Genomic DNA, 18,934 nt, shown 5'->3' with positions numbered 1-18,934 from the left:
TTGTTATGTATAGTTGCATGACCTTATGCCTTGAGACTACTTGTTAATTTTCTAGGGTGGTTCATTTCCTTTTGGGTGGAGGTCTGCAGTGAGGAATTCTCTTTATAGGGCTATTACAGGTCCAATTTGCCATCTTGATAGGTGGGACATCTAATATATATGCCTTCATGTTTGTGATAGCAAGTTATAATTTTTTTGCTACATTTGAATTTCTAAGGTCAAGTTTCTTTCAAAACATAATTATTAGTGCTGATCAACATGTTGTAGCAAGTAACTTTTGTTTTTGGTGGTAAGTGTGATATCATATAACTCTCTTTCCTTTCTACGGATATGACACCAACTATCATCCTCTTTGTAGGTTTTCTAGCAACTTGGGTTAGTTGCAAAAGTTCATTCTAGTGTTCTACTTACAATTTTCTCCATATTGTTGTGGAAAAGCTTTATTGATATTGATGAATGCCAATGGTTCAACCCAACAGCTATATGCCTCCCTAGAGTCATTCATTTAAGACCTTTACAATCTTAACTTTAAGTTTTTCATTCATTTTAGATCTAAATTTTCTGTCTTTTCTACTAGCTTTCATTTTTGATATCAAAATCCACAACCATGTTCTTGTTAATGTGAATCTTACAAAATTTCTAATGCAGTTGGCAAGTCATTGTATCGATGCCAGAAGGAGAAAAAATAGAATTGCCACATTGTCTTAGGCACTTGGAGGACCAATCTTCTATTCAGGTTTGGCATTTGATGGTTATTTTTTTATTATTAAAATTGCCCAAATAGTCTGATATCCTCAATGACACTCTGCTTTGCATTAAACTTGTTTTTATGGTTTCATTCTCTTTATTGATGAAACAATAATATTAGTTCTATGGCTAAGGTTCACGAAGATAACAAGTATGAGATGTATTGTAATTCTTAATTTAGAAGACTTTTTTTTCCTAATACTGATGTATACTGTTACTCACCCACATGTAAGCGTCAAATTATAGGTTTTCCTTTGCTGTTAGTGTCTGTGCATGTGCTTGACCATTGTCTAGAGATTATACTGATATAGTCTGCTTAGAAGAATTTTTAGGTGTCACATTTTGCTGTAGGTACGACTCTAGAATTTGTGATAAATTTACATAAATTGGTGTCTTGCTAGAAAAGAAAATAGAATACTTGAATCCAGAAAATGGAGATAATAAAAAGTAGTTTGTATTAACTTTTACACTATGCATGCTTGTCAATATATAGTACAATATTGAGTCTAAATTAAGAAACCATGATTTGTACATTAACAACAATGATGTGATTAAGCTAATTTCTAGGAGCTAATTTAATCTGATTCAGTAAATCATGGTTGTGATTTAGCTAATTTCAAGGAGCTAATTTCTTAACTAAATCTCTTCCAACACTCCCCCTCAAGCTGGTTTGAAAATATCTTCCATAGCCAGCTTGCCTACTAGCACATTGAATTGCTTGCTGGGAAGCCCCTTTGTCAGAATATTAGCCACCTGCTAAGCTATAGGAATATAGGGAACACATAGGAGTCCACTGTCAACCTTTTCCTTAATAAAATGCTTGTCTACTTCTATATGTTTGGTTCTATCATGAAGAACAGGGTTGCTTGCAATTGACATTACAACCTTGTTGTCACAGTAGACTTATAGGAGGTATAGAAACAGGAACCTTCAATTCTTCAAGGACTCTTTTTATCCATATAGCCTCACAAATGCTATGAGCTAAAGCTTTGGATTTTGCCTCTGCACTACTTCTTGCCACCACACTTTGTTTCTTACTCCTCCAGGTTACTAGGTTCCCTCCAATGAAAGTATAATATCTAGAGATTGACCTTCTGTCAGTTTTTTCTCCAGCCCAATCTGCATCAGTAAATACTTCCACTTGAAGATTATTCCTCTTTTGGAACAATAGTCCCTGCCTCGGAGTCCCTTTTAGGTACTTTAGGATTCTATAAGCTGCCTCAAAATGAATTTGATTTGGTGAGTGCATGAACTGACTTATCATGCTTACTGCAAATGCAATGTCTGGCCTTATGTGTGACAGAGATATCAGCCTGCCAATCAGTCTCTGGAACTTATCTCTGTCAATTACATCTTCAAGATTGGTTGGGCTAAGCTTCACATTTGGTTCTACTAGTGTATCAACAGCTTTACAACCTAATAGCCCAGTTTCATCAAGTAAATCTAAGATATACTTTCTTTGATTTACAAAGATGCCCTTTTTTGATCTAGCAAACTCCATTCCTAAGAAATATTTCAAAGTTCCAAGATCTTTTATTCAAAATCTTGAGCTAGTTTCTTCTTCAGTCTTTGTATCTCAACTTCATCATCACCAGTAATGATAATATCATCAGCATACACAATTAACACTGTCAATTTGCCTTATTCTAATATTCTATAAAACATGGTGTGGTCTTCTTGACTCTGAAGATACCCATGCTTTTTTTTTACAGCCTTTTCAAATCTCTCAAACCATGCTCTAGGAGACTGTTTTAGGCCATATAGAGATTTCTTCAGTTTACAGACTTTATTCAGTCCATAGGTATCTTCAAAACCAGGTGGTAGACACATGAACACTTTTTCTTCTAAGTCTCCATTTAGAAAAGCATTCTTCACATCTAGTTGGTGTAGCTGCCAGTCAAGATTCACTGCTAGAGACAACAAAATTCTGATTGTGTTTATCTTTGCTACTAGAGTGAAGGTTTTTTAATAGTCTACTCCATAGGTCTGAGTAAACCCTTTAGCCACCAATCTCATCTTTCTCCTTTCAATACTGCCATTGGCTTTAAATTTAACTGTGAACAACCATTTGCATCCAACTAGTTTTCGGCCCTTAGTCGTATTAATTAGGTCTCATGTCCCATTCTTCTCTAAAGCATTCAACTCTTCTATTACAGCCAATTGCTAGTCAGGATCATCTAGAGCTTTTGAATGTTCTTTGGAATGAACAAGTTAGTGACCTTAGTAACATATGAGCTATGATTTTGGGATAGTTTACCATAAGATAAGTGTTTAGACAAAGGATGAGCAGTACAAGACCTCTTACCTTTCCTAAGGGCTATAGGCAAATAATGATCAATTGGTAATTCATCAGAGTTATCTATAGGAATACTAGATTTAGTTTCATTGACAACAATAGGCGAAAAGAGCAGATGGATTACCTGAATTTTGAGTGTTTCTAGGTTGTGTTCACTCTCTACTACTATTGTAGGTAAAGGATTAGGTATAACATCCCAGAAATTTCCTTCCTCGATATCTTTACTCTCCCCCTGAAGGAAATATTTCTGGTTTTCTAAGAAGGTGACATCCCTAGAAACAACCGTTTTCCTAGCTACTGGATTATAACACTTGTAACCTTTTTTATTAGAAGCATAGCCAATAAACACATATTTGATAGCTTTAGGATCAAGTTTAGATTGTCCTATTGAGTGAACATAGACAGAACACCCAAAAACTTTAAGAGGAAGATCAGAGAACAACCTATTATTAGGAAAACTCTTACGAAACACATTTAGTGGGGAGTTATAGTTTAACACTCTGCTAGGCATTCTATTAATTAGATATGCAAGAGTTAGAACAGACTCACTCCATAAATATTTAGGCATATTCATAGAGAACATTAAGGCTCTGGCGACTTCCATTAAGTGTCTATTTTTTCTCTCCGCAATTCCATTTTGTTGTGGAGTGTTAACACATGTTGTTTGGTGAGTGATCCCTTTCTTTTTTAAAAAACTGCCTAAGATCTCATTCATATACTCAGTTCCATTATCAGAGTGTAGAATGTAGATTTTAGTTTGAAATTGTGTTTTAATCATGTTATAGAAGTTTTGAAATATGTGAGCAACTTCTGATTTTTCATTCATTTGGAACACCCAACACGGGCTAGTGTGATCATCAATAAAGGTTACAAACCATTTTTTTCCATTTTTAGTTTTTATCTGTGAGGGTCCCCAAACATCACTGTGTATTAAATAAAAGGTTTAGAAGGCTTATAGGACTTCAAAGAGTAATTGCTTTTATGGCTTTTAGAAAGAATGCAGTTTTCACAAATAACCTTTGAACAATCGACATCTTTAAACGACTGAGGTAACAACATTTTAAGATAAATGAAACTAGGGTGACCTAACCTATTATGCCAGAGTAAGACCTGATCTTTAACTGAGGTAGAATTGACACTACTGTAGCTATAAGCCATTTTATTCTCGGATTCCTCATCAACAAAATAGTAGAGCCCATCCCTAAGTTTAGCACTGCCATCATCTTCCCCGAGTTTTGTTCCTGAAATACACAGTGAGAAAGAATATGACTGTGTAGTTAGAATCTAGAGCTAGCTTGCTTACAGATAGAAGATTGCACGTAAGTTTAAGTACATGTAGGATAGACTTAAGACAAACTTTAGGAGAGAGATGTGTAGAACCTTTACCAGCAATAGCAGAAAAAGATCCATCTGCTATACGAACTTTGTCATCACCAGAACAAGGAATATATGAGTAAAATAAATGAGACAAACTAGTCATGTGATCAAAAGCTCCTGAATCTATGATCCAAGGGAGTGGACTTAATAGGGAAAGACCGAGAAAAAACACTAGGATCATTACCTGCTTGTGCAACAGATGCATTAGAGGCACTAGATGATGCTGACTTAGGCTTCAACAGTTTTTGAATGTAGTTAATCTGCTCCTGGCTGAATGGATTGTTATCAACCTCATGAGCAGAAGGAATTCTTGAGTATTTACCTTAATGTGACCCCTTCCAATTTGCTGGTTTGCCATGGAGTTTCCAATAGGTTTCCCGGGTGTGACGTGCTTTATTACAATAATCACACCACACACTTCCATTATTCTTTGTCTTCAAGTTTCTTTCCATGCCTTCCAACACCAACAATCAGTGCTGAATTTTCAATAGTAGGAGGCTGAGATTTCTTACCAAGAATTACTTGACGCTTGCTTTCTTCAGGACGGACCTCAGCAAACACCTTTGCAATAGAGGGAAGAGGTTGTCTGCCAATAATTCTTCCCCCGACCTCATCAAAGTCAACATTCAGACCAGCTAAGAACTTAAAAATTATGTTATTCTCAACTGTCTTTCTATAAAGATTACAATCCTCAGGACATTTCCATTCATAGTAATTGAATATATCTAGATATTGCCAGAGACTCTTAAAGGTATTAAAGTACTTAGTGACACTATTTTCACCTTGATGTACCTCTCCCAGTTTCGAGGTGATTTCATAGACTTGGGATTGATTTCCAAAATCAGAGTATGTTTGGCTTACATTATTCCATAAGTCTTTAGCAGTGTCATGACTCATAACACATGTAATTAGTACTTATCTCCTCCTCCATAGAGTTAACTAACCATGTCATTATCATGGAATTCTCTGCATCCCAGGTTGCATACATAGGATCATCAGGTGCAGGCTTTTTCTTATCTCTAGTTAAATACCCTATTTTCCCCTTTCCTCTGATATACATCCTTATTGACTGGGACCAGCGAAGAATGTTGTCTCCATTCAGACGTATAGATGTGATTTGAATGGAGTGGGATTCAGAACTAGTGATTTTAGTAGTTTGAGTAAGGCAATTGGAGGTTTATGAGATCTCCGACATAGTAGACATGAGAGCTAGAAGAAGTTTTCTAGGGTTTTGGGCTGTCCGGGATCTCTGTGATACCATCCAGAAAATGGAGATAATAAAAAGTAGTTTGTATTAACTTTTACACTACGCATGTACATCAATATATAGTACAATATTGAGTCTAAATTAAGAAACCATGATCTGTACATTAACAGCACGGATGCGATTAAGCTAATTTCTAGGAGCTAATTTCATCTGATTTAGTAAATCATGGTTGTGATTTAGCTAATTTCATGGAGCTAATTTTTTAACTAAATCTCTTTGTTAAGATCTTCCAACAATGAACATCCAAATCGTTGTGTATTTTTTATTTTTCAGGTTTGATTATATGTATATGTGCTTGTCAACATTAAAAGTAAAATTTTAGTGGTTGCATTGACTGTCTTCTAAAATATGTAGAATCTTTCTTTTTTCCTTTAATCTAAATGGAGAATTTGTGTTCCAATGCTCAATTATAATGCACGCTTGCACTAATATTAATGCAGGACAGGGATGCTAAGGAAGAGTTGCCTGAATGGTTTTCTCGCTTTGAAGGAGTCTTCTACAACTATTTTAGCATAGGTTAGGGTTTTGGCCATTCAGCTTTATTTTGATTTATTAGTTCTCTTTTATTAGCTAGTTGTAGTAGCAAAGCTTATTATTTGCGTCATTTTATCTGTTTTACATTGAGCACTAATTAGTTTAAAGGTAATTTCAATATACCTCCTCGAATCTTCCATATTAGCATATTATTTACTAATGAAGACATGACTAGCAAAACTCCTATTCAAGTTCCTATTGGTCCGGTCACTTGTTCATGAAGTAAGCAATTCAAGGAGGTTTTAAATGGGCTGATTGGAGAAGTTTGGGCCTAAGCTAATCTGTGGAGGCCCATTGAAGGTGATGAAGGTGCGTCACATGATGGGAAATCTATCATTCAAATTTAATTTTGTGAAAGAAATCTTCAAGGATGCAACATAAAAGGCACAAATCAAAATTAAAGATTACTAGCCATTTTTAGCTTAACTAGAGAATCAACTTTAACAAAATAATTGTTATTTTATTCTTTATTTAGTTTGGCTTAATTTGGAGATTCTAATGCTTGCATGCCAAGAAATTAGTATTTTCCATACTTGGTTTGAATAATTTAAGAATTTTGGCATTAATTTAGAGATTTTGTTAGTTGCCAAAATTGATTGACTCCTTTATTTAAGAAACTTTTTCGGCTGAAATATCATATCACCTTTCTACCAGAAAATTGTGAGATTCTTTTTGAATTCTCTTTTGGTTATGTGCAAACTATTAGAGCTTATCGGAGTTTCCGTGACACTCAACCATCGACTTAACAAACAGTTTTTCTCAACTATTCGTAGTGTCTTCACATATCGAGGTTCTTGCTTGACATAAGCAATGGGTCGAGGATTCCTTCCCAAGCTAGCACGAGTAAACAATTCGAGCTAGCTTTGTTACGGGGTTTGTCACGAGTTGACCGGCTTCACATTACTTCCTGTCTTTTTTATGATTAAATATGACTCCCAAAACTTTTATCAGATGCACCAAATGCCTTTTGGATCATAATGAAACTAGAGTTAACTTTTAACATGACATGTGAAAGATCACTTTAACCTTTTCTCACATTGCAAGTACCATGGGCATGAAGCATGGAAACTAAGGGGGATAAAACTCACTTGGATACTATTTGTGAGAGAACGGCTTGATTTTCTAATTTTATTTAGTATAAGTGTTTTTCCATGAGTTTTCTTGATTTCTTGATAAATTTCCAATTTATAAGGTAGGTAATCTCTATTTATTCTTATTAGCATGACTTCAAGCATGTTTGTAATGGTGGATTGGTTTGGACCACAATTTAATGGAATTACATGGGTGTTTCTTTAGTCACCTTACACAAGATGAAAGAGGCAGAAGAGGGCATCTGGGAAAAATTAAAAATCAAGTTACGAGATTTGTTTTTAATATTCCTGAGCTCTTTGGAAGTACTTTATGTCCATGAAGATTTTTTGCAATTATTGCAAATACAAAGAACTTGGGATTTACATGCAGTAAATTCTCGGAGGCAAGTGCAAAAAACCCCATTAATTATGTAAGATAGTGTTAAAGCCACCATTTATTCATTAAATAGAAATGCATGTCCATTTTAGAACCTCAAGTTAATAGATGTTCAACTTGGTTCTCCAACTAATCATTGATTATTTTAGTTTGGTCCCTTTATCCAATGTTTCAAGCCACATTGTAGGAATTCTATTAATGGGTGATCTGCCTACTTACAAGCCATGGCAAGTGCACCTATGTGGCATTCAATTATTGTTTTTCCACAAAAGATATTTTACTATGTGGACAAGCCATTTATGTTAGTGTTATGGATGAAGGACCTTATAGCATTCAATGTGCATAGTACTATAATGTTAAGGACCATTGTGTTGAGGACCAACCATGCCAAGAAGGATATATCTATGAAAAGGCAACAAGGAATGAGAAGGAAGGTCAAAGATGGTGGTTGAGGCCCAATGGACACTCTTTAACAGTAATTTAATTACTAGCTTTATGTTGGGTCATTGGTTTATTTGAATCATTACCATTGATCTCGACCATGATAGATGTGAAGATAGGAAAAATAGTTTGTATCATTCATTAATAAAAGAGTACAAGGGTATATATAGAGAAATATTAGGGTTTTGTGGTATGGGCCCAATATGGCCCATTAACCAAATATAAACTATAACATAACTCTAACACTCCCCCTCAAGTTGGAGCATATATATCGAGCATGCCCAGCTTATTACATAGATTACTAAAGACTTTAACATTTAAACTCTTGGTGAAGATATCCGCCAGTTGCTCAGACGACTTGGTATATGGCGTACAGATGACTCCCTTCGGTACCATATCACGAACATAGTGACAATTACCCTCCACATGCTTGGTACGCTCATGAAATGTTGGATTATTAGCAATGAAGATGGCGGCCTGGTTATCACACAACATCTGCATAGGTATTGTGACAGGGAATCCCAACTCAGGTAAAAAAGATTGCACCCAAACCATCTCACAAGCTGTTTGTGCCGTTGATCTGTACTCTGCTTCTGCACTCGATCTCGAAACCATATTCTGTTTCTAGCTTCGTCAAGTAACCAACTTTCCACCGACATACGTACAGAAGCTCGACGTAGACTTTCTGTCTCCTCTATCGCCAGCATAACCCGAGTTAGAATAGGCTGCAATGTCCAGGTGACCATAATTCTTGTATAGAAGACCTTTGCCGGGAGCTTCTTTAACATATGCAAGAACCCTCAGAGCACCCTGCCGGTGAACTTCTCATGGCTTATGCATAAATTGACTCAGGAGTCCAACTGCGTAACATATATCAGGATGAGTAACTGTTAGATAAATGAGCTTGCCAATCAGACGTCTATATTGACCAGGATCTTTGAGAAATGGGGAAGATGTTTCTCAGAAGGGTGGTGACGGCTCAATAGGTGTACTCTCTGGTTTACAACCCAATAAACCAGTCTCCTCAAGTAAGTCCAACACATGCTTCCGCTGTGAGAGTGTCATCTTTCCATTGGCATATGCAAACTCAATATCAAGGTAGTATCTGGGTCGTCCCAGATCATGCTTCATTAAATGCTCCTTAGTTCTCTTAATACCCTGACGATCGCTACCTGTCAACAAGATGTCATCGTCATATACTGCAAGTACAACACAACCAGATGAAGTGTTCTTATAGAACACAGAGTGATCCACATTACACCTTTGAAAACCATCTGCAATTGCAATTACACTAAAATTTTCAAACCATGCACGAGGGCTTTGTTTCAGACCATAGATCGCTTTCTTGAGCTGGCAGACAAGATTCTCCCCCTGAGCAACATACCCTAGAGGTTGCTTCATAAACACTGTCTCAATTAAGATTCATAGCTACCGACAGTAGAATGCGAAGGGAATCCAGACGAGCAACCGGTGAAAAAGTCCTAGCATAATCGACACCATAAGTCTGAGTAAAACCACGGGCCACCAACTGGGTTTTGTAGTGATCAACTGTACAATCCGCTTTGTGCTTGATAGAGAAGACCCATAGACAAGTGACAATGGTGGCATCAGCAGGGCGAGGCACAAGCTTCCATGTACCACGAGATCTCAAGGCTTCCATTTCCTCATCCATTGCCGTCTGCCATTGTGGAAGCAAACACGCATCCTGGTAGTTCCTAGGAATTGACTCAGCAGACAAGGAAAGAGCAAAGGACGGGTGAAGATTATCATAAGAAGCAAAAAGTGAGATGGGATGTTTAGTACAAGAACGAATACCTTTGCTTAAGGCAATGGGAAGATCAAGAGATAGATCTGCATGGTCCGGGGAGAGGACCGGAGGAGGCGGAGCTGGCGGTGGTACACGTTGGCGGCGATGATAAACCTGTCCAAAACGGCCATCATCTGTATCCATTGGAGGAGGCGTCACACTAGGTATAGGCACGGTGTAGTGACCAAAACAGGGATGTGGAGAACAATATCAGATGACGTAGTCAACATATGGTGAGAAATTGAGTCAGAAAAAAATGATTAAGATTCAAAAAACGTGACATCCATAGACACAATACTTCGACGAGTCGGGTGAAACAACCGGTATTCACGTTGGGTGCGGGAATATCCAACAAAGACACATTTAAGCGCACACGGGCGCAACTTGTCCAAACCAGGAGTTAAATCCTAAGCAAAACCAACACAACAAAAAACACGAGGGGACAAGTGAAACAACTCGGTATCAGGTAGAAGACGACATAGAGGAACCTCTCTCCCTAGAGGTGCAGAAGGCATACGATTAATAAGATAGATTGCAATTAAGATAACATCAGACTACAAATACATAGGAACATTACGCTCTACCAAAAGAGTGTGCACAATATCCAAGATGTGACGATGCTTTCTTTCAGCAACCCTATTTTGTTAAGAAGTGTGTGGACAGGTGGTTTGATGAATAACCCCATTTTCTTTCAGCACGATTGTCCAACGGCAATTGCCACAGAACGAAAAACAGATGGCTAAAGATTTTGAAAAAAAAGGTTTTGTACCTGTCATATGAGAGGAGGCCCCATAGTCAATAATCTAGGAACTGTCCCTAGAAGTAAAGAAAGGCATTACCTGAGAAAACAGTAGAAGAGACTATGGCGTGAGGCGCTGTGCCCTGTAGCTGCTGTAACCGTGCAAAGTCAGCCTGAGAGATAGTGACAAACTGTTCAACACCGGAAGTGGCTGACGGATCAACCACCTCGGTACTAGCATTGGCCACTGCCGGGCGACCATGCTTATCCCAACAATGATCCTCGGTGTGTGGCCTGTCTATTGACAAAAGGTACACACAAATCTACTCTGAGAATCACCACGACCAGCTCCTTGACCACCACGAGAGGAGCCCTTACCACCACGCCTACGAGAAGCTAGGAAAATGGACTGATCAGAGGATATAACGGGCGATGGAGATGTGGATGTAGAAGACAGGCGAAGCATGCGAGCATAAACAGCAGCAAGATCAAGCATTCTTTCAGGACTCAGAATAGAGCCCTTCACCTTGTTTTGCACCTTAAAAGGGAGCCTGGAAAGATATGTGATGACTACAACTTTATTCTGGTAACGACGAAGGGTGGCCAGATCAAGAACTATTGGCTGGTAAATATCTAGCTCATCCAACAGGCTACGGATGTGAGTGAAGTACTGAAGGGCAGTACGATCGCCTTGACGGGCTATAAACATTTGCTCATATAACTCAAAAACACAAGAGATATTATTTTCATTTCTATATGTCAATCTGCACATCTCCCAGATTACCTTTGCAGTAGTCAACATCACCACACTTCGGGCAATATCCGGCTCCATACTACTAGTCAACCATGAGCGAACTGCAGCATCCTCAGCAAGCCAATCAACATACTTAGCATCCTTAGAGTCTGGCGGATCTGCTGTGAGGTACGACGATTTCTTATGAGCTATAAGGAACTGCTCAAAACTCTGTGCCCAAAATATAGTTTCCTCCCATTTAACTTTGGCGAGGTACAATGAAGATTCTTAACTAAAGAATTATTAGACGAAGACATGACGAGGAAGAGACAAATCCTTCAGCAACGAGACAAGGGCATCACTGGTGAGGGCTGAGGAACATCATTAGATGCCCATAGACCAACGAGAACGGCAAGAGATAAGCGGCGGTTGGTGGTAGAGGTGGCGGCGGCTAGGGTTTTGGGTGGCGGCTAGGGTGTAACCCAGTGCTCTGATACCATGTGAAGATAGGAAAAATAGTTTGTATCATTCATTAATTAAAGAGTACAAGGGTATATATAGAGAAATATTAGGGTTTTGTGGTATGGGCCCAATATGGCTCATTAACCAAATATAAATTATAACATAACCCTAACAATAGACATGATTGAAAGTATGAAATCTTAAAGGGAGCATGGAAGAATAGTGAGTCAAGCAAGTGAGGCCACAAGAAATATAAGGAAATGAAGTTGGTTTTGGCACCACCAATGATTCAGTCAAGGAAGGTTATGTGGGCCAATAATGATTGTATTTTACATTTTTGAGGACTTCATGATCAAAAGAGGCAAACTAAGAGGAAAAAAAAGCATAAAAGAATTTAAATATAAAGGAAGAATGGACCATGAAGATCCATGTGATTAAAGAGACTAACATGAGTCCAATTGTGTTCAGCATGGGAAATCATGCGTTGACACCACAAGTGAGTTAGAAACGTATAAGATGAGTCAAAATGATGTTAAGCACATATATTCATGGTTTGGAAGCAATTTAAGGTTAAATGAGGTTTTAATGGGCCAAATTGATGCATTGATTACATGCATTGTGCAAAACGTGGCTTAACAACTCCAATTAGGTTAGAAATGTCTAAGATGAGTTAAAAGATGTGAACCTTGGTTTATATCAATGTTGAGATTCAAAGTCTTAGTAGGGTGTTTTTAGTGTCAGTGAGTTGGAAATAGCTGGGGGTTTGATGAATCTGAGTTGCCTACAAACTAGGAGAAAGAAGCATATTGTTGGTGATTTTTGTTACATTGAGTTTAAGTAAGAGTTATCCCTTGTAATCCCTATATAATAAAGAAGATAAACTAATTTGATGAATTAATTAATGAATAAATTTCTTTTTAGCTTATGGTTATTTATTTCTTAGTTATATGCAATCTTTTTTGTTTGGGCTTGTAGATGCGATTTAAAACAAGCTAACAAACTATTGAAGGAAATAATGTAATATTTCCAATCAAAAGAATAGTCTTTCACCCCAAAACACAATCGAGACAAAGTCTTTTTTAACTAAGAGTAAGATTAGTGTTTTCAAAATTTTATTCCCTTATACATTAAACATATATTATTACTCTTACATCGCTCCTTATATTGTTGATATAGGAAAAGTAAACATCAAGTATTTGTCTAAAGGAAACTGAAAACGGACCAATATGTGAGTCTCTGTGAACATAGCAGCAATCTACTTAAATAATGAATGTATAAAAGGGTAATAGTGCCTTATAGATAATGTTGGTGCACAAAATGACAATTAATTTCTATATGCTTTGTCCATTTATGAAAAAAATGAATTGTGTGCAATGAGACAGTTCTTTTATTATCACAAGGAAGAGGCATAGGGATTAATTGTGAAAATCCCAAAGCATCTAAAAGCGAACGAAGCAAATAAACTCCACTGTGGTAAACACTATAGATCGATACTTTGCTTTGATGGAAAACAACAACTTTTTGTTTCTTACTTTTCAAAGAGACTAAAGAATCTCCTATAAAACACAGCAGCTGGAGTGAAAAGATGATTTGCGATATCTCCAGCTTAATGTGCATCACAAAAGGCATGTAAAACCAAAGATGAAGATGAAGGAAATAATAATCCATAATGATATGTGTCTCACAAGTATTGAATAATCCGAACAATAGCTGTCTAATGAGTTGTATGAGGGCGAGATTTAAATGGACTAATAATAAGTACAGAAAACTGTATATCCAAATGAGTAACTACGAGATTCAGTAAAGAGCCAACAACTTCTCGATGTTGAGTGGGATCATATGAAAGTTTACCATTATCTGGAGAGAGTTTAGCACTATACTCAGAAGGAGTAGCTACTGCCATCTCATCAATAATACTAGCTCTATTAAATATATCATGTGTGTATTTAGTCTGAGATAAGATACAACTATAAGCTGTAAAGGCAAACTTTAATGCCAAGATAATATCATGGACCTAAATCTTTCATTTCAAATAACTTTGCAAGGTGATTCTTGATAAAGGTACCATCATCCTAGTCATCTTCAATAATGATCATATCATCCACATACAAAAGCAAAAGAATTTTGCCACGGAGAAATGTATGAGTGAATAAAGCTGAATCATAAGGTGAATTAATGAAGCCAAGTTAGAGTAATGCTGAACTAAACTTCTCCAACCAAGCATTAGGTGCTTATTTAAGACCATAAAGCGCTCTCCAAAAGTGACGTACTTGTCCGTTGGTGTGAGTCAAACCTGGTGGAACTCACATACACACCTCTTTATGTAAATCTTCATTAAAGAAAGTATTTTTTACATCCATATGAAACGGAGGACATTGGTTGGAAGAAGCAAGGGCTATCAAAACACTTATTGAAGTCATTTTTGCCATTGGAGCAAATGTCTCCTTATAGTTAATGTTATACTTTTGAGAAAAGCCCTTACCCACAAGATAAGCTTTATAGTGTTCAAGTCATCCATTTGTCTGTCTTAATCTGATATATTAATGCATGCTCCGCCTACTTAGTGGTGAGGAACTAGCAAGTGCACTAGTCGCTCAAGTAACATTGAGAATGAGCAAAGTGTTGATCACACGAGACCTATGAGTACAAGTATGAACAATTCTTCTATTATCTAGTTTGCAAAACAATGATGATTTCAATGATTGAATTGAAGAAATCTAAGTCAAACTGCACGCCATGTTTAAAAAAACATTTAGGGCGAGTTGAAATCTCCTCCAAGGAGATGCTGTCCTTAACCATCAATCAATGCATAATCTCCCAATATCACCACTTACAATCTTTCCTTAAGCGATGCTGTCAAAATAATCTTCAATGATAGCTCCCAAAAGATCTCTAAGAAAAAGAATAAGAAAATGTCTCTCAAAACCCATGCGACTTTGCCTTTTATAGTTGCAAAACATGATAGAACACGGGCTCAACATTGCCGTGTACCAGGCGATGATGTACTTGATCCTCAAGAAATCTGAAGCAAAACCCTTGACAAAATACATGGGTGTGTTTCTTATCCTCCTGAACTTGTTGAAGAGAATGGCCCGTGTATCTCTCGAGTTTGCTACCCACTTCAACTTTGTTTTGCATAGTGAAAATCAGGAACAGGGTCTACACGTTCCTTAAGAAAAGTTGTGTACATGGTCATGTAACTTTCTCGAGCTCTAATGCTGCTTCCAAACAAGCTCTAAATTGCTCCAAATTTGTGCCTTTTGCCCTAAACACATAATTTGCAGTTCGAGTACAGAATAGAAGTAAATTAAGTACTAGAAACAATCAAATTTATCGAAAGATCAAGCAAAGTGCTTTAAATAATGTTTTAAAATATGTATAATCAAGCACTTATTATATTTCCTCTTGCAACAAATAACATTTTTACTTGGGGGTAGTTACATAAGATCCCATGTATAGGTTTTATGTAGAGCATTAAGTTAACTTTTCTTAATTTTTTGCTAATTTTGATGAGAAAGATGTTTGGGTAAAAGTTGAAGGTTTAGCTATGGAATATATGGATGATAAAACGAATAATAGTTTAAGGAATAATAGAAGACAAATGGGTTAATGATGTATACTTGTTAAGGAGGTATGGGGCACGAGATGTTTGAACATGAATAAGGTGAGAGACAGGTAAAGCAAATCAATTGATAGAAATGGACATGATACAACTATATAATCACTTTCAGTGGATGAAAATGGAACATTTTCAGCATCCCATGTTATTGTTGTCTTAGGACTATGAGTATAAACCCGCCTAGTGGGAGTTGATGAATTAGAAGGAGTCATAGGTGCTTTATTGTTAGAGAATGGATTGATGAAAATCAAACTATGAGACTCAGAAGAGGACAAAGTATTATTGATGAGTAGAAAGGAATAATTTCTAAAAATACTTGTGAGATTTTTATAACACAAATATACATTATCGTAAACAAGTAATATAATGATGAGAGAGTATTGTTCTGCGAGGATTGAGTTTATAAACTACCAAAATAACTCTAACCCTAATTCTACTTGATTAATGAAATTGAAAAGATTTAATTTAGAAAAATCTAATTCGAGGAATATAGAGAGATAGATGAGAAAAAATCAATGCCCGGAGATTCTAGTGTTTCCGAGTTCATCTAGACTAATTCCACCTAGATCATCTAGTTCAATCAATCAATGTTTATTTCATATGTTGCCATCAAATTTCCCTAAATTACATATTGATCTTTCTTGAGCATCAATAGCATATTACATTAGATAAGTTAACATCAACCTATGGAACTCATTAAACTCTAGAAATTTATAATGGTGCATACAATCTCATAAATATCTCTATCCTATGATGATTGTATGATATTTTAATCAAGACTAATTCAATTATCACCTCTCGGTCTCAAATCAAATTACCAATCATGTAATTGTTGATCAAGCAATCACAAGCATTAAGCATAAATTAAAATATCTAACATAATCTTGAAACAAGCATCAATTAAATTAAACAAAAACAAATCTATGTTTTCATTGTCTAGCTACATCGTAGCTCTAGAAAAAGGTATTTAAAACATGATAATTGCAAAGCCCGACATATTAACAAAGTTTATAATCAAATAAACAATGAATAACTAAAAACTAAAGCTTGGCAATGAATCTTTGCCGAATCTTCGTTCTCGGCCTTTAGATCTCTGAAAATTTCCTCATTTCGTCTCAAACCCTAGTCTCTTTTATAAATTGAATATCGGGGTGGTGCCTAGGCGCCAAAGAGTGTTAACTCCCAGGCGCTATACTTTCTGTTTTACACCTCTTAATGTTGTAGCACAGAGGCGCTAGCTAGGCACTAGACTTTCTTTTTTTTGCTTGTTCATCCTTTTATGAAACTTGCTTCTCTTTTCTCCAATTTTGTGCTTTTAATTTGTACTTCTTTCAAATCATTTTCTTTCTTTCCTACAATGCAATAACAATAAGATTATGAGTAAAAATTGGTTCAAAATAATTCACATTTCATTGTTCAAGAGTTAAAGAAAGTCTATATAATTGAGTGCAAATTATTCTCATCAATACTACATGCTAAGTAACATATAATCAATTAGTAGTTGGATCAAAACACCGATACCCTTTTTTATGAACAAAATAACCAAGAAACATACATACATGACTTAGCAAATAACTTTGTGCATTCATGAGTAGATATCAAAACAAAATAAGTGCACCCAAAAACACAGAAAAGAATAATTGGGTGGGAAACCATACAATGAATGAGAAGAAAAACTAGAAGTGTAGAAGGAATATTGTTGTTGATAAGATACATTGTAGTATTAAGAGCTTTACCCCAGATTATAGATGGAACATTGATAGAAGATAACAATGATCTAATAGTTTCCATAACATGATGATGCTTACATTTTGGTAATTTTATGACTTACCAAACTTCTTGGCCTTAGATCCCCTGAACAAAACGAAATTGTAGAACATAGGCATTAGAACGAAAATATATACACCTTTACAAAGACTATGCTCTAGAATCTAGAGTGACAATATTTAATCAATTTCCAAAGCGGGTGTGTACAATTGCGACAAAAAAAATATAAATATTGTAAATTTAGATTGCTTTTGCATTAAGTAAGTCCCCATGTAACATGTCTAATCATCAACAAATTACTCATAATAGCGCACACTTCCTTTGGTCGCATAGATACAGGTCCCCAATGTCTAAATGAACTAAACCAAATGCAAAAGAGGAAATAGTTTGACTATTTTTAAAAGGTAAAGTAGAGAGTTTGAATAATTTTGCATCCACTATAATTTAAATTATAGTTAAATTTTATTTATTTATTTACTTTTTGTGGAAACCAAATTCTCCAATCTAGACTTAAAAGCATATCCTAATTGAGAATGCTCAAATAAAAACAATGTGGACTGTGAGTTTAACTCAAAAGAATATAAAGGTTAAGATGCTTTAGAAGGAGCAACCAAATGTGTGATGTGAAGGTGATCTAACTTATACAAGCCAAAAACTCTACAACGTGTCCTAATGTCCAAACCTATCTGTGGATCTTGCACAATACACGTAGTAATCAATATGAGTTTGGGAACATGCAGAATATGATCAAGAGTGAGGTGAGATAAACTACAACTACTAATCCCTTAAAGTGGCATAACAAAGCCATCAACAATATAAAATGATCTAGCATTATCAATAAAAGAAGAGTAAGTGGACCAAGGTAGATCGAAAAGAGTCATATGATTGGTAACATTCGAATCAATCAACTAAGTGGTAGAAAAATTAACTAAACTAGGAGATCATACCCATCAACAGAAATTTTATGCAAGGCATTAGCAAAAAATCCTTGTGCACATCTCCTACGTCATTGTGGTTGACAAAGAATAGAATGTCAGACAAATGTGGAACATATCCACGCCCTTGGGACCAACCATGACCCTGAGTAAGACCATACCCTGCAAGTTGTGGCAAGAGTTTTTCCAATACCTTTTATCATGGCAATAGCTACACTCATCTAAAGTGAGTTTAGACATAGATTTTGTTATAAGTTGAATAGAGCTTATGTTAGTGACAACAATGTAAGATTTCTAGGTTTACTAATAGCAAACATAAGAGATATAGAATTAAAATGAGTCTCTTTTGCAATTAATGTGCTTATAGCTATATCAACAATAGGCAAGGGTGTGCGACGTAAGAGAGAACCCTTAACAAACTCAAAATCTTCTCTCAACACCACCAACAATTATGTCAAACATTATTTTTCTCTATATTTGAGAAAAGTTGAATTTGATTGCAACTTAATAGACTTAATAAGTGATAATTGATCCCACAACATAATTTTGTATAAAACTCTTGAATAAAAGAGTTAGTTTGGCAAACAGCTCGTATTTGTCTTTGTAATTTATATTCCCTAGCATAATTATCATATATATATAAATTTGGTAGAAAATCTTATGTAGCTTTAGTAGTAGAAAATTTTGATAATTGAAAACTAATATCGTGGGTAACAATAAACATTATTGATCTATGTGATGAT

At 36.0% G+C, this 18,934-nt stretch overlaps 1 protein-coding gene across 1 annotated transcript in view; it reads left to right on the top strand.

The window, feature by feature from the left end:
* Window positions 1-18,934, top strand: part of LOC120279084 (diacylglycerol kinase 4-like) — a 43,689-nt gene that overhangs the window by 6,890 nt on the left and 17,865 nt on the right. The window contains exons 4-6 of the mRNA XM_039285940.1: window positions 56-141; window positions 649-736; window positions 6,128-6,203. Of these exons, the coding sequence (XP_039141874.1) occupies window positions 56-141; window positions 649-736; window positions 6,128-6,203 (250 nt within the window). The remainder of the gene's footprint in view (window positions 1-55; window positions 142-648; window positions 737-6,127; window positions 6,204-18,934) is intronic.

This window comes from Dioscorea cayenensis, chromosome 16, assembly GCF_009730915.1.
Source record: "Dioscorea cayenensis subsp. rotundata cultivar TDr96_F1 chromosome 16, TDr96_F1_v2_PseudoChromosome.rev07_lg8_w22 25.fasta, whole genome shotgun sequence".
Classification (NCBI taxonomy): domain Eukaryota; kingdom Viridiplantae; phylum Streptophyta; class Magnoliopsida; order Dioscoreales; family Dioscoreaceae; genus Dioscorea; species Dioscorea cayenensis.
The sequence above is the reverse complement of the archived record's forward strand: the minus strand, read 5'-3'. Positions and strand labels throughout refer to the sequence as shown.